Source organism: Leuciscus leuciscus, assembly GCF_965113295.1.
Source record: "Leuciscus leuciscus genome assembly, chromosome: 25".
NCBI classification, from domain to species: domain Eukaryota; kingdom Metazoa; phylum Chordata; class Actinopteri; order Cypriniformes; family Leuciscidae; genus Leuciscus; species Leuciscus leuciscus.
In genome coordinates this window covers 30,595,488-30,620,199 of record NC_138724.1, presented here as the reverse complement: position 1 = coordinate 30,620,199, position 24,712 = coordinate 30,595,488, and the positions used below count along the sequence as shown (strand labels likewise).

The 24,712-nt window shown below is 41.6% G+C and overlaps 3 protein-coding genes across 9 annotated transcripts in view; all 3 read right to left on the bottom strand.

Annotated features, from left to right (window-relative positions):
• The window catches only part of LOC309491192 (NACHT, LRR and PYD domains-containing protein 12-like), a 293,341-nt gene that overhangs the window by 119,780 nt on the left and 148,849 nt on the right, over positions 1-24,712 (bottom strand). The window lies entirely within an intron of this gene.
• Positions 5,267-9,279, bottom strand: LOC309489986 (uncharacterized protein; the record flags this gene model as incomplete). Its single annotated transcript, XM_082158941.1, has 3 exons — positions 9,239-9,279; positions 7,999-9,170; positions 5,267-5,290 (listed from the first exon to the last, which is right to left on the bottom strand). Exons 2-3 carry the CDS (start codon positions 9,103-9,105, stop codon positions 5,267-5,269), a joined length of 1,131 nt encoding a protein of 376 aa, XP_082015067.1. The 5' UTR covers positions 9,106-9,170; positions 9,239-9,279.
• Positions 17,192-24,712, bottom strand: part of twf1a (twinfilin actin-binding protein 1a) — a 185,670-nt gene continuing 178,149 nt past the window's right edge. Inside the window, exon 9 of the mRNA XM_082160729.1 lies at positions 17,192-17,330. Within this exon, the coding sequence (XP_082016855.1) occupies positions 17,202-17,330 (129 nt within the window). The 3' untranslated portion in view covers positions 17,192-17,201. The remainder of the gene's footprint in view (positions 17,331-24,712) is intronic.

Here is a 24,712-nt window from a genome sequence, read left to right as displayed (position 1 = left end):
CTTCTATTGATTTTATACTGAGATAATATTTTCTATCATCTACACCTAAACATAACCCTCACAAAAAACGTTTTACTCAATAATTAAAACATTATTTTGTATGTTAATTAATTTCTTTCCCTCATTCATTTAAATTGGAAACACTAATTTTATGTTTCTTGTTTTGAAAAAGAACAAATGATAGTCTCCATCATGTGATTTGATTGGCTGACCAAATCTTTTTTACTAATTAAGCCCTATTGACATGTAAATAATGCAATGTAAATAATTTTTTGCTCATTAGTAGTAGATTATTGTTTGGTCTGATGGATTCAGCCAGGGGCGTCGGACTGGGGGTAAAACCAGTACTGATTACCAGGGCCCAAAAGGGAGAGAGGGCCCTTGAAAAGTCTGGAATATATTTTATGTTACCTGGATATTTTCATTTCCTAATTAAATTTCATAATGAATGTCAGATGAAATGTAAAATTAGTGTATTGGCTGAATAACTTTGTTGATTGACTGACTGGTCCCACCCCTTGCTAATGCGCCAAATGGTTTAGTACATCTGCACGTTAGTTAGTTCATCCAAAGAGTATAGAAGCCCAAGAGGCGAAACTCAATAGAACGCTCCATAGCAACAGTTGCCCCCATGACGTGACGGCGCGGCCGCCATTATGGACTGAAAACTGAAGGAAAACGCCGAAAAATAATGGGAGTCAATGGCACTGAACCAACTTAACATAACAGAAACTTAACATAACTTATTTTTTTCTGGCCGTCATATATAAACAATTCGTTTAGATATGATTGTTAAAAGTCATTTTAACAACAAATTGTTAAAGTCATATTTTAAACAATTTAAAATACATTAATGAGGATGACCGACGTTAAATGACAGAAAATGTTACGTCTATGTGTTGGTTATGCATGGCCTAATTACCCTTAGGAAAATAGTATTTTGGGACAAAATATTACTATAGAAGTACTATAAGACTAGCCTACTATAGAAATACTATAGCGGCTCTAGGATATTACAGAGGTGTTACAGAACATAACATACTTCTGTGATGTTCTGTATAATATTTTAAAGCTGCTATAGTATTTCTATAGTAGTCTTATCGTACTTCTAGTATGTCCCAAATTACTATAGTATTCCTATAAGATTCCTATAATATTTTGTCCCAAAATACTATAAGATTCCTATAGTACATTTTCGTAAGGGTATGTCCCCCACCGAATCGGCTTCATTAGCCTACCACTTACGGTTTGCAAAGATACAATTATAAAATTACTGCAAACCTTTAATCTATCAATATTTATGTTCCATTATGCATTTTCCTTGTTATATGAATAACAGAAATTCATGAAATAATATATAGGCAGACACACAGTAATAAGATATTTATTCAAATGTTGATTTTGAAATTAGTGAACATCACCATATATATGATTTGGACAAATAAATAAATAAATAAATAAATACAATTATAAATGAACATTTCTAAAGACAGTTCATCTTTTACATAGAATATCACAAAAATATTAACAACTTGTTTTTTCAACATCTTCAGTGAAAGTGCACACAGTGAACGTTTCAATGGCAAGAATAAAAAAAATCTGTAAATGTCCTATTACAGGCGGAAAGGTACAAAAAAGATGTGCAATCTAGCAAGTGCACACATGAACTATAAACAGTACTAAAATGGAAGTGGTGTCACATGCCTGTCCTGTCTTGTGCTGCACATGGGTGTTTTGTTATTTTGGGCCATGTGCTCATGTCATTGTCTGATCCCTCCCACTTGTTATCTGATTATTGTTTGAGTTCTTCCACCTGTTCCCTCCTGATTAGTTTCCCTTTATAAGTCCCCTCTTGTTTGCAGTCTGTGTCGGTACGTTGTCTAATGTTTCCTGTTTCCTGTGATCCTGCAGTTGGTTTCATGTTCTGGTTTTGTTTTATATTTGCTAGTTATGTTTCCCCCCCTCGTGGGTTTTGTTTTGTGTTTGTTTTTCTTTTTGTAAATAAACCATTCTCCTGCACTTGAGTCCTCGCACCTTTTTGCAATCATCCCAACCGTGACAGAACGTACCGACCATCTGAGGACTCAGCAGAAGAAATGGGTCATCTGCTTCGCCCGGGCCGCCGGCTAAGCCATCACTCCCTGTTCCTGTTCCCCTCCATGGACCTGGCCCCCCATCCCGCCCCCTGATCCTCCACCATTTCACCTCCCGCCTGGACTTTTGTTTGTCTTGGAGCGTCTGGTAGCCGCTCCGTAGAGGGGGGGGTTATGTCACAGTGTCTGGTTTGTGTTCCCTGGGTGTCCACTAGAGGTCCTCTTCCCGCACATCTCTTGTCGAGGTATATCCTAGATATAAGTAAATTACATATGATATCATTTTTATCTAGTACCACTAAATTCCTAATTCATTAAAATTTTCAATCACATTTGGTGTAAAATGAAACATACCCCAAGGTCCTCAGAATAGAATTATGTCCATGTCCCAGGACACAGGCTTTGAGCAATTTCTCTGTCAAAATAAATGAAAACGTAATTTATCCAAAATATTATAGTTTTTAATAATTTTTTTAATTAGATAAAATTTGCAGTTAGATTAATGTGCACAACACTTTCCTTAAAATGTATTTATAGTAATTTTTGTACATATTAGTACCTATACCCCCCGGTTTCACAAACAATTTTAAAGCCTAGTCCTAGACTAAAATGTAAGTCTGAGTTGTTCCAACTGAAATAAACTTGCACTTACTGATCTTAAAATATATCAGTGCCTTTGTTTTGTCTCAAGATGAACAACAGTAATGTTTTTTTTTCTAAGCATGTTTATGAAAATTATTTAAATGTCCTAATTGAACTATGGACTAATCCTGGTTTAGGCTAAACCCTGTCTGTGAAACCGGGCCATAATGTCCTGGGGACATAAATGGCACCTATTCGGTGGAATAACCCATTAACATTTGTTTACAACTGTTGTTTTCTAGTCTGACAAGCTAACTATTTTTTTTTATATTAGAATACGAAGACAGGAAAAAATTAAGCAAACTACCACTATCAACACTAAAGTAACAAACTTATGCACCAAAAAGTTAGCGAATGTTTGCTAATAATCGTTAGCGATATATTGTAAGTGGCAGACCTCTTGGAGCTTTTTCTGTCTAATCATGTTGCAAGCAAATTTACACAAACTAATTAAAACGTTAACTTAGACAAAATGAGAATTTACAAAAATCCACTTACATCCATATGCAGGACAGGTGATCTCTCTCCTCATTTCACCGTTTTCTCACTTTATCACTCATATCTGATTAGGAAAAGCGTATTCAAGTATTAGGAATCGCCCACTCAAGTTTTAGCAAACCAGGCACAGAGGTTGTAAAACGCCTACCCAGTTGGAAAACGCCCCAAAATTGAGGCACGCCTTTTGTTGCTCTGCAGAGACCTCATTGGCCCTGTCCCAAATGGCACACTCCGGACTTGTGGACTTCCTCAGAGTCCACACTTTGGTGACGTCATGTAGTGCAGACCTATAGGGCCCTTGGCGCGAGTCCACGAGGGCGCATTGAGAGGTATTTTTGGGACAGACTCGCTCGGCATGCCGGAAATAACGGTCTGGTTGTTGTTGGACAGGAGAAATCACATTTTTGCGCTCCGACGTCTTATCTGCATGTCCACTACACAGCCTAATTTTACAGTTCTATATTTTGATATTGTGCATATCACCTGGGCATTAGACAATAGATAAATCATGCTTATTTAAATGATGTATACAGTTGTACATAATAATACATAATGTTCCATTTGAACTAAGATTACAATTTTAAAACAGAATTTAAACATTTTTTTTTTCAATTTACAGGTTTCAATATTCATACTATGTTTACATATGACTCAGTAAAGCCCTGCCATTCGGTTTAATGAATCATAATGCGATCGTATTATTAAACACGCTATTATTATGTTTGAGACATCAACCACTGGTCGATGACCATAATGTTTGTATAAACTGTAGGTAACAACTGGTAAAATGTACATTTAGGTCATAAAAACAGTAATATTTTCTTCTCAGCCATGTCAACAATTATCCGTGAGTGAAATCTCCTCCCATCTGTTGTCTGATTGGCCTTTCGCAAGGATTCCTGGGTAGTTAAAGTGTGTGGAGCCTGCATCTATGCGGGCTTCGTGGAAGACCGCTTCAAGGGTACAAAGGGGGCGCTGCTGAGCACACTTCAGAGCGGTAAAATGCTGAATGGGACGGCCTACGGACTCGTAGACTCAGCGAGCACGCGCAATTCAAGTCCACGAGACCGAAAGTCCGCATGAAGTGCGCCATTTGGGACAGGGCCATTCTCATTTCAGCAGCTTTCAGTCCATAATGGCGGACGCGCCTCCGCAGCGCCATCTACAGACTGTTACCCATAACACAACAGAGTTTCGCCTCTTGGGCTTCTATACTCTTTGGTTCATCTGGAGGAGCGCAAACTTCTGCTGTAGAAATGTCTTTCTCAAAGCAAGGCAAATCAGGCCCCCCAAAATGAAAGGAACGACATTAGAAGGAAAGAAAACAAAATGAGGGGAAACAATTGGTAACTGACTTATTTTCAAAGAAAGGTGAGCCCAATCTAGAACACGAAATCTGTAGTGCTAAACTGCTTGAATATCTCCGCGATCGTTAGTGCTAAAAATCAACCGAGACGACCCATTGAATACACTTTCAGATGATAATTTGGTTATACATGTAATCTGAGGTAAAGGCTATAAAATAAACTGTACACTAACAATGCTGTTTGCACAACACACCATTATAACAGCCTAAATTGAAACCTGTTTAATTTTAAAATAATAGGCTATAATATCTAAAATTAGCAATAATTAGCAATTATATAGCCTACGTTGAGCGTTATATACAAAAAAAATTGTAATATCATTTAGCTTAAACTTAGTAACCACAGTAATTTAGGCTAGAGAATGTTGAAAGGAGGTTTGAAATGTGTGTGCACACATGACAAATTATCAGGCTACTCCAAGCATTTACATTTAATAGTTATTACGCTATAAATATCTAGGTCTACAGATTCATGTGTGCAGAGGCCATATTATTATTATTATTTATTTTTTTGAGGAACATGGGGGCCCATCAGGACTGCCTATGCATAGGGCCCGGGATCTTGTGCTACGCCCCTGGATTCAGCTGAATGCTGCTGATTATTGAAACTCAACATTATTAGATTCAAGAAGTAGTTTCACATTTTGTCATTCTCTTCTTGGAAGACTCATCTTTTACATTTCAGACCAGACTGGATTAAAAAGAATAATGTGAGACTGAAAATACTAAAAGTTTCAATAATGATTGTGAATGATAAAAATTACGAGTAATGAAAAAAAATTTATTTAACATTTTCCCAGTATCCAGTTATTCTAGTTATTCCAGTTCTGTACTATCTGAAGCACCAGATACACACACACACACACACACACACACACACACACACACCCTCACACTCATGCACACTCTTTCTCACACACACACTCTCTCACACACACACACACACACTTGAAAGTTATGAAATTGACGTGATCTAGAAGCTTTATTCAGTGGATAAAACTGTAAAGACTGTAATCTGACACTCAGAGACATTAGTTTCAGACGCGTAAAATCCATTAAAGCTCTATTAGTTGAGCTGCATGAATCTCCTGTGATCATTGGAAACATGACACTTAAAGGCAGGGTCGGTAGTTTTTTCCAAAAAAAAAAAAAAATTCAATTTTTTTTTACACTTTATTTAAGTACTCTGAAAAAGAGAGTATAAAAATTGAGTGTCTGTAGACCTTTTAATCTGCAATAAACACAGCTAATTATTCCCATTCACTCCCACCCCCCCACCCACCCCCCTTCTGGGCTCCTTCCAAAGCCACGCCCCCAGAACACATGAACGCGCGACGACCGCTCAGCTGGAGGATGCGTTTGCCAGTGCATGTAGTGACATCATGTCAGAATCACATGTAATAAAATACCTAACTTTATCATTATGAATATAAACAACTAACATGGCTGTTAGTACTCACTATCAAGCTAGCATATCGATACTGGTAAAGTTTCAAATAAATTGAGTTTGATTTGGTAACAAGCTAAAAACAGGTTGCATTGATACACATTTTCCCATTACCATCAGTTACACTGTGATGAAGGTGAATTTCGTGTAAGATTCATAACATATACGGTGTTTTGCATGTAAGAGTTTCCACAATGAAAGCATTTTTGGCTCTGATGAGGACTACACTCCAGACACAAGTACGCATCGTCGGCTCACGGACAGGTGGTAGCTCATGTGGGCAGCTCCTGTAGCAGCGGGGGTGGGGGGGTGGTAGCCATGGTAGCGAGGGAGAGTGACAGTCACCCAGCCAATCATTTCATTCGTTCCGAATGGAAATAAGTAGCTGTGTTTATTGCGCCCTGAGAGGACTACAGACACTCGATTTTTATACTCTCTTTTTCAGAGTACTTACATTTTAATTATGTATTGGTATATAAAGAAAGTTTAAACAAATTTGGAAAAATAATTTTTAGAAAAAAACTGCCGACCCTGCCTTTAAACATTGTCAGTAACCTAAAATATTTCCTAACTTGAATAATGACAATATTTGCAGATGTTTCTTTGCACCTCGATCATCAAAAGCACTGAACTCTCTTTCACTCCTGTGTTCTCATGAAGAACGTACTCGGTTACTAACGTAACCTCGGTTCTCTCTAGAAGAGGGAACGAGTACTGCGTAAGATATCTTACGCTAGGGGAAAATCCTTTTCCGCGAGATATTGAAGCCAAAAATTATCCTTAATTTTGTAATAATGCAAAACGCGTTGCAGCAGCAATGCAGACATAGGCGAGACAGCTCGCGCGCCTATTGGCTGCTCTGCGGCAACTGCAGCAGCCTATCGAGCGAGGCCTGGCGTGACGTCAGACCCAATCAGGGCACTTCGCGCCCGCTGCGTCACGTCCCGCCGAAATGGGCGTGGTCTAGGCCTATAAATATCGCTCGCAGGCAGCTATTATCTGGTTTTTCATCATCGAAGCAACCAGAGCGTGTGCATGCACGGCAAGATACGCAGTACTCGTTCCCTCTTCTAGAGAGAACCGAGGTTACGTTAGTAACCGAGTACGTTCTCTTACGAGAGGTCTCTCGTACTGCGTAAGATATCTTACGCTAGGGGACCCAATGTAAAACGCCGTGCATGCTGAGATCTGACACCAAAGACCCAAGGGCGAAAACCCGGGGTACATATAGTGCACAATCACTCAGGGAACTCACAGGGAGTCCGGGAAGAGGGAGGGGTGCAGCCTCACTTTTCCACATATAGTAGCGTCGATGGGACGCGAATTTCATCATACAGACAGGGCGGGGTACGGCCTGAACTGATGGGGAAAATGTGGGTCTTACACAGTTTGCCCAGCTTTATACTGTCGAACATTGAGCTGTGCTCAGCAGACGCAGCATTCTGAGCTGATCGCATCAGGTCAGATAATACTGGTAAATTTAGACCGACAGCAGCCTGGCCTGCAGGGCGGGAACCTCTAGGTTATAAAACCTTATAAATGCAGACGGGGAGGCCCAGCCTGCCGCCATACAAATATCTTGCAAGGCAATCCCACTTGACCAGGCCCACGAAGAGGCCATGCCTCTCGTGGAGTGCGCTCTGACACCCAATGGGCACTGCATGCCCTTGGAGGCGTATGCCAGCGCTATAGCATCAACTATCCATCTGGATAGGCTCTGTTTCGACGCGGCTAGTCCCTTAGAACGTCCGCTAAACGAAACAAAAAGCTGCTCCGTCTGTCTGAAAAACAGACGAGCGAGACACATAAGCTCGTAATGCCCTGACTGGGCAAAAGGAGGCTCGCGTCTCTTTCCTCATCAGGGACCGGTAGGGCTGACAGGGAGATAACCTGCGCCCTAAACGGTGTGTTGAGGGATTTTGGAACATAACCGTGCTTAGGTTTGAGTATACTTTTGAGTCATTGGGCCCAAACTCCATGCACGCCGCGCTCACAGAGAGCGCGTGCAGATCCCCTATGCGCTTCACTGAAGCGAGAGCCAGCAAAAACACCGTCTTGAAAGACAGGTGTTTCAAATCGATTGACTGTAAAGGCTCAAATGGCGCACCTTTCATGGCTTCCAGAACCGTAGAAAGGTCCCATACGGGGACTGAGGGAGGTCTGGGAGGATTCAGTCTCTTAGCTCCTCTAAGGAAGCGGATGACTAAATCGTTCCTTCCTATTGACTGACCAAGCGTTGTTTCTGAGAACGCTGCTATAGCCGCCACATAAACTTTGAGCGTGGAGGGGGCCCTGCCCCCATCCAACAGCTCTTGTAGGAAGGAAAGCACCTCCGTCACACCACAGTTTGTGGGTGACACACCACGGGCTGTGCACCAGCCCGAAAACACCGACCATTTCGAAGAATAGAGTCGTCTTGTAGACGGAGCTCTAGCCTGCGTGATCGTGTTTAATACTCCTTTAGGGAGTCCAACATGTACCCGTTGATGGCCCAGACATGAAGGGACCATAGTTCCGGGTGAGGATGCCAGATCGAGCCGCGGGCCTGTGAGAGGAGATCTCTCCCCATTGGTACTGGCCACGGGGCAGTACTTGCTAACTGCATCACGACTGGGAACCAAGGTTGGTTTTTTCCAGAACGGTGCTACCAGCAGTACTGAGCATCCTTCTTCCCTGATCCGTTCCATCACCTGAGGCAGGAGAGAGACGGGGGGAAAAGCATGGAGCGGGCGGCGGGGCCACACATGGGCCAGCGCGCTCCTGCTCTTGGAGAAAAATTCTTGACAGTGAGCGTTTTCTTGAGACGCAAACAGGTCCACTTCCGCTCTGCCAAATTTATTCCACAGCAGATGGACTGTCTGTGGGTGTAGAGACCACTCGCCTGCCGGAACATTGTTCCTGGACAGTCTGTCCGGTCCTATATTCAAGATCCCTGGCACGTGCGCTGCTCTGAGCGAGCGCAGGTTGCACTGAGCCCATACCAGGAGGCGTTCTGCCAGCCTGTACAGTTTCTCGGATCTGATGCCGCCCTGGCGATTTATGTAGGACACCACAGACATGTTGTCCGAACGGACCAAGACGTGGTGACCTTTTATTTGGGGACAAAAACGCGTCAGCGCGTTGTCTACTGCCAGCATTTCGAGGCAGTTTATGTGCAGGAGCTTCTCCCGTTCTGACCACTGGCCGAAGAACGGTCTGCCCTCGAGCAGCGCTCCCCATCCCGAGGTGGACGCGTCCGTGGACACCACTTTCACCCTCGAGGAAGTCCCCAGGCTTACACCTGATTGGTACCAGTCGTTCGCTTTCCAGGGTTTCAGAGCTGTAACGCACTTCTGATTGACCCTGAGGCGAAGCAAACCGGGTGCCCACGCTTCGCGTGGGACTCGCGCTTTCAGCCAAAACTGCAGCGGGCGCATGCGGAGCAGACCCAGCTGGAGCACTGACGATGCTGAGGCCATGAGACCTAGCATCTTCTGAAATCTCTTGAGCGGGACAGACGCGCCGCAGCGAAAAGAGTTCGCTGTGCGTCGAATGTCTACCGCGCGCTGTTGTGATAGTCGCGCTATCATGGATAGTGAGTCCAGTTCTGTGCCCAGGAAAGATATTTTCTGACTGGGTGACAGGGAGCTCTTCGCCCAATTGACACTCAGACCCAAATCCTAGAGGTGATCGAGTAAAATGGTCGTGTGTTCTATGAGCACTGCGCGAGATTGCGCTAGAATCAGCCAATCGTCCAAATAGTTCAGCACTCGCATGCCTCTCATTCTGAGGGGTGCGAGCGCCGCATCCATGCACTTCGTAAATGTACGGGGTGCTAGGGACAAACCGAACGGCAGGACTGTGTACTGATATGCCTGGCCCTCGAAGGCGAATCTCAAATATCGCCTGTGACGTGACGCTATCTGTATTTGAAAATACGCGTCTTTCAGATCTATTGACACAAACCAATCTCCTTGGCGAATCTGCACAAGGATTTGCCTGGTCGTGAGCATCCTGAACTGTCGCTTCACAAGCACTTTGTTCAGTTGCCTTAGATCTAGTATGGGTCTGAGACCCCCGTCTTTTTTCGGTACCAGGAAGTATCTGCTGTATAGCCCTCCTTCGCTCTGAACTTGAGAGAGAGGCTCTATGGCCCCTTTGCTCAATAGTTTCGTCACTTCGGCTCGAAGTAGATGTGCTACTTCTGTTTTTACCGTGGTCTCGACGCGCGCCACATAGCGGCGAGGGCGTCGGCGAAACTGCAGCGAATAGCCTCTTTCTATAATGTTCAGCACCCACTTCGAAACCCCGGGTAGCTTTGCCCATGCGTCTGCATGGATCGCTAGGGGTTGAATACGAAGCGCGCTCCGCTCGCTCAGCGATGGAGAAGCTTCGGTGTGCTGTAACACAAGCGTGGCGCTCGTGACATTTGAGGCATGGGGCGCGCTGATGACAGCGGGCAGATTGCCCGCGCTCGACTCCTCTGCGGTGGTTAACCGCGAGGGGGAGGGCTGGGCGGTTCCCGTGGGAACTGTCATGTCTATGTGTGGATGTGGGCGCGGGACAGCGGGCACATTTATCACACCGAAAGCATCGTTCGCTTGCGTGAAGCGAGTGCACGTTGGTTTCGTTTTTACAGAAACCGTGAGACATGCATAACGTGGTGTTAGTGGGCACATTCACCATGTTTGAAGCGCAATCGGTCTGAGTCGATTCATGTGCGCGAGCCCTGTGTGACGGGCTGTGCTTGTGTGTAGAGATGGGCACTGGGCAGTGGGCATTCTTCTTACACATAAAGCACCATCGGCCGTGGCCGGGACACCAGAAAAATTCACACTTATGGGATTTATCTGGGTAGCCGTAAAAACGGCGTTTGTGTGCAGGCAAGCGGGTGACAGAACCGACTTGTTTACTGCAGGATACACTGGAACAGTCACATTTACTGGAACTGAACGAGCGAGAAGTTGCCATAGAAACAGAGAGCGTCAACATGCTGGCGTTTATTGCAGGCCTGCGTGCATTACAACAGGCTTGTTCACTGCAATATTGACATTTCCAGTCGCCTGAATTCCAGAGGGGAATGGGAAATGTATAGGAAAAAGGAGGTTGGTCCGTCCGCAGCGGGACCAGAAAAACTCCCTTTTTTCCTTACGCCAGTGACGCATGGAACACCATAGAAACGGTGTTTGGGTGCAGGTGAGCGGGTTGTACAACGCGCTCGTTGGCTGCAAAATACACATCTGCAGTCGCCTTTTCAGGGAACTGACAGAGCGAGCATTGACGGCATAAGAGAGCGTCAACGTGCTGGCGTTTGTTTGCAGGCATGCGTGTATTACAACAGGCTTGCTCACTGCAATACTGACATTTCCAGTCGCCCGAACTTCAGAGGGGAATGAGAAATGTACGAGAAAGAGGAGGTCGGTCCGTCCGCGGGGGGACCAGAAAACGCTCTTTTCTCCTTTCGCCAGTGACGCACGGAAACCATAGAAACGGTGTTTGAGTGCAGGCGAGCGGGTTGTGCAACGCGCTCGTTGGCTGCAAAATGCACGTCTGCAGTCGCTTTTCAGGGAACTGACAGAGCGAAGCATTGGCGGCATAATTTTAACTGCCGCTAGACCGGGATTCGAACTCCGGTCTCTCGTGAGAAAAACCAATGATTCCGCCACTGAGCCACAGGGGGGGAACGCAAAGGTTTTCGGATGCATGAGCATATAAGAGCGTCACATGCTTTCTTCGGCGTATGCTTGCAGGCGCGCTTGTATGAAAACAGGCTCGCCTGCTGCAATATTGATATTTCCAGTCGCATGGTCAGGGAACTGGGAATATGTATGAGAAATTGAAGGTCAGTCCATCCTCGGAGGGACTAAAAACACACCTTTCTCCTTTCGCCGGTGAGTGACGCATGAATGGGGCGCAGAAGGCAGGGTAGCTTTCTTATAACGTAAAGAAAAACTAACCCCGACCGTCCGCTTCCAGCCTCCCTTGTGAGCGGCGCAGTTTGCGCGGCTTGAACAGAGGGAGAGAGAAAGCTAGCCCCGTGACCGCCCGCTCCTGACATCCTCTGTGAGCGGCGCGGTGTGCGCGGCTCGAACAGAGGGAGAACAGGTATCGTCCCCCAAGCAGGCAAGGCAAGCGGGCGAACCGGCAAGCTTTGCGGGTTGGGGGGGGGGGGGGGCGGAGGAGCAGTCTCGGAGAAGGATGCCAGGTGAGTCCTCAGAGTCACCATAGGCAGAGCGAGTGCGAGAGCTGCGTGATCAGGAAAAGGGGCGTCTTGAAAAAGACGCCCAGCTCTTTTAGTGCAATGGGGGTGTGTGTCGCGGCGGCGAGCACACACACATACATAAACACAGTAGCAGAGAAAGGATATAATGCCGGAAAGCGCAGCAGGAAGGCAAGGAAGGCGGCGCGGCCAGCGACTTCAGTGACTCGTCCCGCTGAAGGTGCTCTCTTTCAGACGGCGCGGCTTCTTATCCAGCTCCAGCGATGCGTGTGCTTCGCTTGAAGGATGAAAAATCAGATAATAGCTGCCTGCGAGCGATATTTATAGGCCTAGACCACGCCCATTTCGGCGGGACGTGACGCAGCGGGCGCGAAGTGCCCTGATTGGGTCTGACGTCACGCCAGGCCTCGCTCGATAGGCTGCTGCAGTTGCCGCAGAGCAGCCAATAGGCGCGCGAGCTGTCTCGCCTATGTCTGCATTGCTGCTGCAACGCGTTTTGCATTATTACAAAATTAAGGATAATTTTTGGCTTCAATATCTCGCGGAAAAGGATTTTCCCCTAGCGTAAGATATCTTACGCAGTACGAGAGACCTCTCGTAAGAGAACTGTGTGTTACATATTAAGTAAAACTAAAGTAACTTAAGTAAAAGTTATTTGATGTTTATTAATTTAGTTCCCTTATTAATTTAAAATGGAAACACTCATTATCTTCTTATTTCTCTTTTGGATTTTTGAAATAAATATGTTATTGTCCTCTACAACTCATGCTGTTTATATCAGCTGCAGAATTACATATTTCAACTGATCATCAAATATTATTTAAAAAGAGTAAGTGAATGAGTTATTAAATGGAACTTTTTTTTTTTTTTATGTTTTTTTTTGGTTTATTGAGTCTCTTAAATAATTTCTATATAATTTATTTTTTAAGATAACAGTTTTCTCACTCTCTTCTGCATCTTCTCTGTGTAGTAATCTAGTTTTTACTATAAACGTTGAGTTTTATGATTTATTGCTTATGATGTTCCTGATTTAGGCCTATAAATCTCTTTAGATAAAAGTGTCTGCTAAATGAATAAATCAAACTGTAACAAATAATATTGAATCGACATTAATAATTCGGAAATGTAATAATAAATAATCTTTGATTAATTCACTGATGTAATTGTTACTATGAATTTCTACAATTTTCTTTGTTTATAATAGTTCAACAAAAATAAACAAAAAAAGTCATCATGAAACTGAAGTCACACTATAGTCTCTCCTCTATTGTGTTGTAGGCCAATATCTGAGTGAAACGCTTCTGGAACAATAACAAATGTGGGCGGGGCTTGATTGTGTCTGTGGGGAATTGATTGGATGATTGTGGTTTGCTATTGGCTGATCTCATGTGAGTGACAGGTTGCTCCGCCCTCATCATCAGAGAAGAGAAGAGATGCTGCAAGAGGAATTTATTCTGATTCAAGATTATTAACACAATAATGATGATGTGCACCTATAAATCATTGCTTCGTCTGTCCGCCCGTCCCGAGGTCATCAAACCCGTTCAGCAGGAGACGCGTGTGATGGAGCCGGACAGTCAATTATAATTGCGCCTTATAATTCAGCTTCAATTATCACCCCGCAAGAACAATTACAGTGCTTTACAACTATAGAACAAAAAGAGTTAAATAAACTTATCACTTCATCTAAAACAACAACATGTTTATTAGATCCTATACCAACTAAACTACTGAAAGAAGTGTTACCTGTAGTGGAAGAGCCTCTCCTCAATATTATTAACTCGTCTTTATCTTTAGGTCATGTTCCAAGAACATTTAAACTGGCAGTTATAAAACCTCTCATTAAGAAACCACAATTAGATCATAATAATCTAGCAAATTATAGACCCATTTCAAATCTTCCATTTATGTCTAAAATATTAGAAAAAGTGGTGTCCGCTCAACTGGGCTCTTTCTTGCAACAAAATGATATCTATGAAAAGTTTCAGTCTGGATTCAGACCGCATCATAGCACTGAAACTGCGCTCGTTAAAATCACAAATGATTTACTTTTAGCTTCTGACCAAGGCTGTATCTCAATACTAGTTTTACTTGATCTTAGTGCTGCGTTCGATACTATAGATCACACAATACTCTTAGATCGACTACAAAATTATACTGGTGTTCAAGGACAAGCACTAAGCTGGTTCAAATCATACCTATCTGACCGCTACCATTTTGTCTATTTAAATGGAGAAAAATCGATCATAACTCCAGTAAACTATGGAGTGCCGCAGGGATCTGTATTAGGCCCTCTGTTATTTTCCATATATATGATGCCACTTGGAAATATTATAAGGAAACATGGAATTAGTTTCCATTGTTATGCTGATGACACTCAAATATATATTTCATCACGGCCGGATGAAAACGCTAAATTTTCCAAATTGACAGAGTGTGTTAAAGATATAAAAGATTGGATGACGAGTAATTTTCTTTTATTAAATCCAGACAAGACAGAGGTAATACTTATCGGTTCAAAAAACCGCCCACAAAACCTCGCACAATACAACTTTAACATCATAGGATGTCCTGTTACTTTATCCTCTACAGTAAAAGACCTGGGTGTTATACTCGATTGCAACCTGTCTTTTGAAAATCATATTTCATATGTTACAAAAACAGCCTTTTTCCACCTTAGAAACATTGCTAAGGTACGTAATATGCTATCAGTTTCTGATGCAGAAAAGTTAGTTCATGCATTCATGACCTCGAGACTGGATTACTGTAATGCTTTATTAGCTGGTTGTCCTGCATCCTCAATAAACAAGCTACAGTTAGTCCAAAATGCCGCCGCTAGAGTTCTTACGAGATCAAGAAAATATGATCGTATAACACCGATTTTATCATCACTGCATTGGTTACCTATAAAGTTCCGTATTAATTACAAGGTATTGCTACTGACTTATAAAGCCCTAAACGGCTTAGCTCCAGTCTATTTAACGGATCTTCTATCACCCTATAATCCATCGCGCTCTTTAAGATCACTAAATTCAAGGCTTTTGGTCATACCTAGGATATCCAGAATCACCAAAGGAGGGAGAGCATTTTCACATTTGGCTCCAAAACTCTGGAATAGTCTTCCTGATACTGTTCGTTGCTCAGACTCGCTCTCCCAGTTTAAAACTAGATTAAAGTCGCATCTCTTCAGCCAGGCATTCATATAATCCTACAGTTCAAACTACAATCCGGCCTCTAGCTCATAAATGCCAGAGGAGAACTGGCCCCCGACTGAGCCTGGGTTCTCCCAAGGTTTTTTTTTCTCCATTAGGTCACCTGATGGAGTTTTAGGACACCATTAGGTCACTTGATGGAGTTTTTCGGTTCCTTGCCACTGTTGCCTTTGGCTTGCTCAGTTGGGGATATTTTGGGGATATTTAATTTAATTTTATCAATCAATAAATTCCTCTTGAAACAAACTTTGTTGTATTATTTTAATTTAATACTGTGAAGCTGCTTTGATACAATCTGTATTGTGAAAAGCGCTATACAAATAAACTAGCATTTTTTAATCTTAGTTGATATTAATCTCAACAGTTATACATTATAAAAATCTAAAGTTGTATCTGTTAATATTATTAAATGGACTTGAGCTAACAATTAACAGCTGTATTTTAATGAACTAACATTAACAAAGATTCATAATATTGTAACAACTGTAGTGCACATTTGTAGAAAATATTAGTTAATGCATTAATTACAAAAAAATGTTGCTTTTGTTGATCCACAATGAGCTGATGCAGCGGCTGATGAAGCTCTTAATCAGGAAGATAATGAGTGTCACATTCCTCCCTCAGATATCAAACCCATTATTAATCCATACATATTAAATAAGTGGCAAGAAGAGTGAAATATGTGCAAGAATAATAAGTTGTATGAAACTCATCCAGACAATTACAAACAGACTCTTTCTCCCTCTTAAAGCTAGCCTTGCTCCAGTGGTGAACACCAGATGTCGTCACACAAGTCTGACTCGTGCTGTTTTTGCTTAAAGATGAAGACCCAACTTTATGCATGTTTCGTAAGATTCCCTTTTATCTGTCAAACATATTTTATTGGATTGTCCTGGACTTAATACAAGTAGAATGCTCTTTTATGAAGTTACTTCACTTAAGGACATATTTAATAAGATTATGCCTGAAAAGGTTTTGGATTTTTTTATCATACTGTATGTTAATTAAAAAAAATCTTGTATAATATGACTTGCTGTTTTTGTTTGTTTTGTTTTTATTGTATTTATATGATATTTGTATGTTTGTAATTGAATTTTAGCCATGAAAATAGCTTTGAATGCTGACATGGCATTAAATAAAATAATCTGAATCTGAATCTGTGTTCACACACTGCAGAGTCAAAATGATGATGTAGTAATTTATGTAGAAATGTAGAGTTGAACTTATTTAACACATGTGACGTCCCTGAGTCTCCTGATCCTATTGGTCCTGGACGTGGGAGTTCCTGATTGGTTCTCCTCATCTTAATTGATAATTAGTTAGAGTATATAAGAGTGCTGTGCCTTGTTTGGGGCAGGCACTCCATGGGGAAACTCTCCTCATGAGTGGCTCATTGTGTTTTCTTACACATGTTGTCAAGATTTTGTTTTCCCTTATCCCTAGACTTATGTTCATTATTATTGTTTGTGATATGTTTAATTCAATAAATCCTATTTTTGATTTAAACGTTTCTGTCTGATCCCTCTTTTGTGTTGCGGCTTGAGCTGGTCGTAACACACAGAATATTCACGTCCCGAACAGAACGAGCCGAACCAAAACTTCATTTTCAGATCACATAAATAAATTAAACATTAGGTGGAGTTTGTTTAGAACTAGAAATGAATAATAAATAAATATAATTTGAAAAAGAAATGAAGCAAAATCAAATAAAATCAGAAAATAAAATGACACAAATAACAATTTTTTATTTTAATGTTCCCAAGGTTCCACAGAATTGCTTTTGGTTTTTACACACTGCAGACGAGGCAAAATGCTCTCCTGTATGATCCCGGATTACTGACGTCCCGAACGGAAGGAGTGGAAGCAAACGGACCTTCTTATACTGTAATTCCATTTTCATGACATTATTCTGTGATTCCGTCAGTTTTCCGCAGCACTGAGTCGTCCTGATAAACAGAAGCTCAGACACCAGATACTACACTGATCTAAAGTTTATTGAATATTCACATATTCATCCTGAATAAGAGCTACTAATTTGAATTCAAAGACCCAAAAACATCTTCATTCACCCTAACGTCAGTCTGAATGATTTCGGCATCACTGAGACTGGAGAGATTTGGCGGAAGGGAAGATTTTCAGTGAATAACAACTTGAAGTTTTGAGATCACTAAGCATGCGTCCAAATTATTAGTCTGAATGCTTTAAGAGTTCAAAAGCAGCATCTCTGCAGCCGTGAAGATTGCTATGCTGGCTAATTGAAGAGTACATCTGAAGAAAGTTGAGTTTTGTGCTGTGGAAGTGTCACGGTCGAGCTCAAACAAACACGTCAGGAAAGAGCAGATTACAGGGATGTGGATTACACTGAACTCTCAGGATGAAAAGCTCACGCTGCGCCATCTTTCGCAGTCGCTGTAAATGTTCTACTTATAGCATCTCACAGGAGTTAATTTACTACAGCGATTAGCACATGTTCAAACTGAAGGGTGAGCATGACTTTATCTGAGCTGTTTTATAAGATGCATTCATTTGCATCCAAAACAGTGTTTGTGAGATTCACACCCAAGAGTTTGATTAAATACAGTCAAATAATGGATTGCTCATTTGTTCTGTTAAACCGTGGTGGAATAGTTAGCGCTAACAGTAGGAGGTGTATAAACCACTTCCAGATCCGGTGTAGTGGAATAATCAGATTGTGACAGCGGTAATACCGCGGCCAGAGTGTTTACCGCAGTAAATGACTCTTTTAGACGACGGGGAGTCTCCACAGCTCACGGCCCTCAGCCTTCCGCTCCAGCGCTGGGAATTTCACTCTCACGCTTTTCCACTCCTCCTCCTCTGGGAATTACAGAATCCTGGCATTCCATACAGGATCCAGGCCCGTATCAGAATGACTCAATCATCACGGATTTCTCTGTTAAATGCCACAGTGGAATTCCGCTATTCCAAACCAGGGTCGATATGGTTAACTAAAACTAAAACTAAATAAATCGTTACTTGAACTATAATAAAATCAATATATATATTTTTTTTTTTAAATAAACAATTTCACATATATCCCGAGGCAAGATTTCTCATTTTAATTTAGTTTTAACTTTATGTACTAAAATAACAAAACAAATTTTTTAAATAAAACATATTTTACTTGAAATAAAAAAAAAATAAAAAAAATAAAAAAAATAAAAAAAAATATTTCAACTAGATGCCAAGGTGACATTTCTAATTTTAATTTAGTTAAACTTGATGTACTTATATAACTAAAAAAAAAATTACTTGAAATAAGATAATATAACTGCAATAAAATCAAATAAATATATATACAAAAAATATTTCAACTAGATGCCAAGACAACATTTCTCAATTTAATTATATAGTTTAAGTTGATGTACCAAAATAACTATAACTAAACTATAACTAACATTTCATTAAATAAAATGTAACTGGACTAAAATAAAATATAACAAAATAATTTGGTTTATCCTGATATACTAATATAATGAAAATGAAAATAAAGTAAAGCTAAAGTATATAGGCAAAAAAAAAAAAAAAAAAAAAAAAACACAAACAAAAACACACTAAAATGACCAAAAAAAAATACACAAATAAAAATGAAATGAAAATGGATATGGATATGGTTTAACTCACATGTGACTTGCATAAACACATTTTGGTAGCTTTGAAATGTTGCCTTGTTGTTGTGAAAGCGAGTCAAGAAGAAACTGCAACATTGTGACAATTTAAGGCTCTGTTTCGGATCAAAGCAAATGATCAACAGGTCTGAGACGAAAGACTAGAGTCTGGATTACAACACTTCGCTGCTCTAAGGGTGTTTTTCATTCTCCTGCAGGATTGAGCTCTAATGATGCCACACATGGAGGCTGTCGTTTGTGGATCAGGAGACGTGGCATGAGGTGCAGTGTTGTACCAACCCATATAAATGAAACATTTATTATTACCACACACCATGACTGAGCCCCGTCTACCCTCTCTGAGGTGTGCAGAAACAGCCGAGTCTTCAAACACACACCTAAAGCTGCTCCAACACACTCAATTTTAGCTTCTGACCAAGGCTGTATCTCAATACTAGTTTTACTTGATCTTAGTGCTGCGTTCGATACTATAGATCATACATTACTCTTAGATCGACTACAAAATTATACTGGTGTTCAAGGACAAGCACTAAGCTGGTTCAAATCATACCTATCTGACCGCTACCATTTTGTCTATTTAAATGGAGAAAAATCGATCATAACTCCAGTAAACTATGGAGTGCCGCAGGGATCTGTATTAGGCCCTCTGTTATTTTCAATATATATGATGCCACTTAAAAAAATATAATAAGGAAACATGGAATTAGTTTCCATTGTTATGGAAATTACAATTAACATTGTAAATTTTCCAAATTGACAGAGTGTGTTAAAGATATAAAAGATTGGATGACGCGTAATTTTCTTTTATTAAATCCAGACAAGACAGAGGTAATACTTATCGGTTCAAAAAACCGCCCACAAAACCTCGCACAATACAACTTTAACATCATAGGATGTCCTGTTATTTTATCCTCTACAGTAAAAGACCTGGGCCCGTATTCATAAAGATTCTAAGAATCCTCTAAGAAAACTCTTAATTTAGCTTAAAAACTTTTACGTAGGAGTCTTAGCTTAAAAGCGATTCAGGACCGATCTGAGAGCAACTCTGAGTAAGGAAAAGACAAAAACTTTCATCTTAGTGAGGAGGCGGGGTTGACCCCGTTGCTATGTATGACACAATCTTTTGAAGACTGTGATTGGTTGGTTGTCCAAGAAAAAAAAAAAAAAGTGATTTTAAGTATAGGGTCTATTCTAAGCCTTCACTTTGAAATTACATGCGTCATTTTTCCTATTGGACCGTTCTCACACACACACACACACACACACACACACACACACACATTATATATGTGTATATAAATCCTTTTTTTTTATTTACCATGCTGTTAATTTCCTATAAGGTATTTGATTGGCTTAGAATGCTAAAAATTGTTCCACTCTTTCCAATTACACTGATTGCTGGCATGTCTATTTAAGTGGTGGTTTGAATGTCGGTTTTAATGTATCAAACATGGACTTTTCCCAGTTGCCAAATATCGTAATGTAGTGATTACTTTCATCTCTGGCGCTATGGCATTTCTGTGCTGTGTCGGAGATGTTAGCGTGTCTCTAATAAGATCTGTCACAAACATGATCCCTGCACGATCTAATCTATAGCGTCTTATTAACTCACTGTTATTCATTGTCTGCAACACATTTCTTCTCCCTCTTCGTCTTTCTGCCATTTTCTCCTCTGCTAAAGAAACTCTTAAGCCTCTTAAAAGTCCTCGTCCATGCTCCTAACAAGTTTGACCTTAAGACCTCTTTTAAGGGTTAAGATGCTTTCTGAATGACTTTTTTCTTTACTAGGATTTTTTCTTTAATTTTAAGAGTAAACGGCCACATTTCTAAGAATTTTCTTAGAATTTTGTCACTAGGAGCTACTCTTTGCATTAAGATTCTTTATGAATACAGGCCCTGGGTGTTATACTCGATTGCAACCTGTCTTTTGAAAATTATATTTCATATGTTACAAAAACTGCCTTTTTCCACCTTAGAAACATTGCTAAGCTACGTAATATGCTATCAGTTTCTGATGCAGAAAAGTTAGTTCATGCATTCATGACCTCGAGACTGGATTACTGTAATGCTTTATTAGCTGGTTGTCCTGCATCCTCAATAAACAAGCTACAGTTAGTCCAAAATGCCGCCGCTAGAGTTCTTCTAGTTCTCTAGACGAGATCAAGAAAATATGATCATATAACACATATAACATCATATATCATCACTACATTGGTTACCTATAAAGCTCCGTATTAATTATAAGATATTGCTACTGACTTACAAAGCCCTAAATGGCTTAGCTCCAGTCTATTTAACGGATCTTCTATCACCCTATAATCCATCGCGCTCTTTAAGATCACTAAATTCAAGGCTTTTGGTCATACCTAGGATATCCAGAACCACCAAAGGAGGGAGAGCATTTTCACATTTGGCTCCAAAACTTTGGAATAGTCTTCCTGATACTGTTCGTTGCTCAGACTCGCTCTCCCAGTTTAAAACTAGATTAAAGTCGCATCTCTTCAGCCAGGCATTCATATAATCCTACAGTTCAAACTACAATCCGGCCTCTAGCTCATAAATGCCAGAGGAGAACTGGCTCCATCCTCCCCACCACCACCAGGATGGCCCCTTCCCCTCCATCCTCCCATCCTCCCCACCACCACCAGGATGGCCCCTTCCCATACCTCCCAGGGGGTCGGCTGCGCCCCTGCCTTCATCTTCAGGCAGCAAATGCAGATTCCGTACCCTCGGATTGTGAGCTACGGACAGGGCCTACGCCAAATACCTTTATATCATAATACTTGCTTGCTGGGCTGTTAATAAATGCATACTTGTTACGTTATTTTGCCTCCAGAGTCTTTCTGGTAGAACTGTTCTGTGGTTGAGCACAGACGAGCACTGAACACGATTGACCCAAACATGTCACAGCTGTCTTATAAAGACCTCAGGAACTGTACACTTGTGTAAAAGTTAAACATGATGATGAGATAATCAAAGTAACTCCACAACAACTACATAAATGTCTCTACTAACAATTAGAAACGTCCATGTACTCTCCGTAAGACTGCACTCTGTGGTGGATTTTTAATGGATAAAATAGTAAACTGTATATTAAACTAACCATGTTTCTAACATCTAACCTTACTCCTCTTTTTAGGCCTAACATGATAACATTTTGAAACACAATGTACTAAAATGTTCTGTCCTGTGTTTTTGGATGTTGTATTTTTGACATACCCCTTTGACTTTGGTTGTGTGAGTGTGTAAATAACAAATTTGGGAATTGAAACTAGACAGATAACTAAATTTGAACCTTGTGATTAACAATGAAGTAATCATTAAAACAAAGTTTGCTTTACCTGGTAACAGAATGGTTTGTCTAAGAAGAACCAATCAAATTCTTATCATTTTGCCATACCTCCCTATTCTATAAAAACTGTTGTATTCGAGTTAGCTGGTGGGATTCTCAATGCAATTTGTCTGAGATCCTCCAGCCTTGCTTCTTGGGAGAGATTCCCTGAGAACTGCTCGGGAAGATCTCCTGGCCATGATTAAAGCATTTAAAGGACATTTGCTGAGGTCTGTTTGTTGATTATTCCTGCACAGGAAGAAAGCTAGTTAGGGAAGCAAGTTTGTTAGGTAGACTATATATTAAGCGTCGATTGGAGACGTTAGGGATTGTCGATTGGAGACGTCCCCGGTAGACTTAGGTCAGATGAGATAGGACTTAGTTAGGTTTAGGGAAAAATCTACGACAACTCGCTACTGGTTATTTCGGAGATTCTGGATGAGTGAGGTTCGCCTGTTTTGTTATTGCCGGAGTATCTGAAGCTTCTTCTTTTTCTTCTTCTTCTTCTTCTTCTTCTTCTTCTTCTTCTTCTTCTTCTTGGTTTTTAACGGCCGCTGGCAATCGGTGTATTAGGTGCATTACCGCCACCTTCTGCTCCGGAGTGTGCTCTGCTCACACCAAAAAAAGGGGCAAATTTGACAAGCTATAATAAATTATCTGAGGGTATTTTGAGCTGAAATTTCACAGACACATTCTGGGGACACCATAGATTTATATTACATCTTTTGAAAAGGGGCATAATATGTCACATTAAAAGGGCAAGCATGACAATTGCTGCAATGAAATTTAGATTAATTTTAGAAACTGTTTACTTTCAAAATAAAAACTGCTTCCCACACTTATCAGCCAAGCAGAAAACGTATCGATCATGTAAAATCATCATATCATCATATTGGTCACCAACAACACCAACAACATTGCCCAAAATACATATGTTATCTAGAGACAACTGACATCAACCTTAAACTATAAACACTGAAAGAGAATCTTAAACACAATCACAGTCAATCAGATGTTGAATATTTGATGTTGAATATGGAGTTTGTCATGATCCTGCCTTCCTGTCTCTGATTTCCCCTGGTCTTGAGGCAGGATCATGACAGGCCCATGTTTTATGTGCAAGCACATGGCCATTTGTTTGGGCCATGTGCTTGTGTTGTCTCGTCACCTAGTCCCGCCCCCTTGTTATCCTCGTTTTGTCATTATTGCTTCACCTGTGTCACCCGTTTCCCTCATTAGTTTCTCCCTATTTAATCCCCTCATGTTTTCTGTCCTGTGTCGGTACATTGTCTAACTTTGCGTGTTATTCATTGTGAAACCTTGTGAGTATCCTGTCAAGAATATTGTCTAAAGAAAGTTCTGTTTTTGCTGTTAGTTTATAGTCTAGTTAATTGTCAGAGTCTTAGTCTAGTTTAGTCACCTGTAGTCTTGTCTTGTTTTGCTCCCTCGTGGGCTTTGTTTTCCTGTTATTTGTACAATAAACTGTGTTGCTGTGACTACTGTCTGCAATTGGGTTCATCTCCACACACCCTCATAACAGAATGTACCGACCAGCAAAGAACCCAGCAGACAGTATGTCCTCCCAGCTCCAGCGACAAATGAGATTCAGTGAACAATGCTGGTTGTCAGCTCCCACTGACAGAAGGAGGGTCAACCTTCCATCCTCGTCCCAGGGTGAGTGGATCCTGAAGAATTATGCCCAATTCTGGGATCGTTTCTCTCGGGAGGAGCCGCAGAGTTCCACCGTGTTGTCGCCACCAGCCAAGCTGCCCGTGATCCTGGAGGGTCGGGTCCTTGCTGTTGTTTCTCAAGGGGACCAGGCTCACTCCACTTCTCCCGAGGTCCCAGCCACTCCCGTTGATCTTCGTGGCAAACGAGGGAGGAGGACTTCGTGGGATTCTCCGTCGGAGTCATCCTCGACCGAGTCAGCGCTGCCTGAGACTGCCCTTCCAACTCAAGTCACAGATCCCGCTGAGCTTCTCCAAACGGTCACAAGTCCGGCTATGACTTCCACACCGCGACCTAAGAGAAAGAAGAGGAGAAAGGGAGCCTCCTGTCCTTCGTCTCAGCCTGTTCCAGAGCCCGCTACTGCAAGCGCTGTCCCAGAGCCCGCTACTTCAAGCGCTGTCCCAAGCGCTGTTCCAGAGCCCGCTACTGCAAGCGCTGTTCCAGAGCCCGCTACTGCAAGCGCTGTTCCAGAGCCCGCTACTGCAAGCGCTGTTCCAGAGCCCGCTACTGCAAGCGCTGTTCCAGAGCCCGCTACTGCAAGCGCTGTTC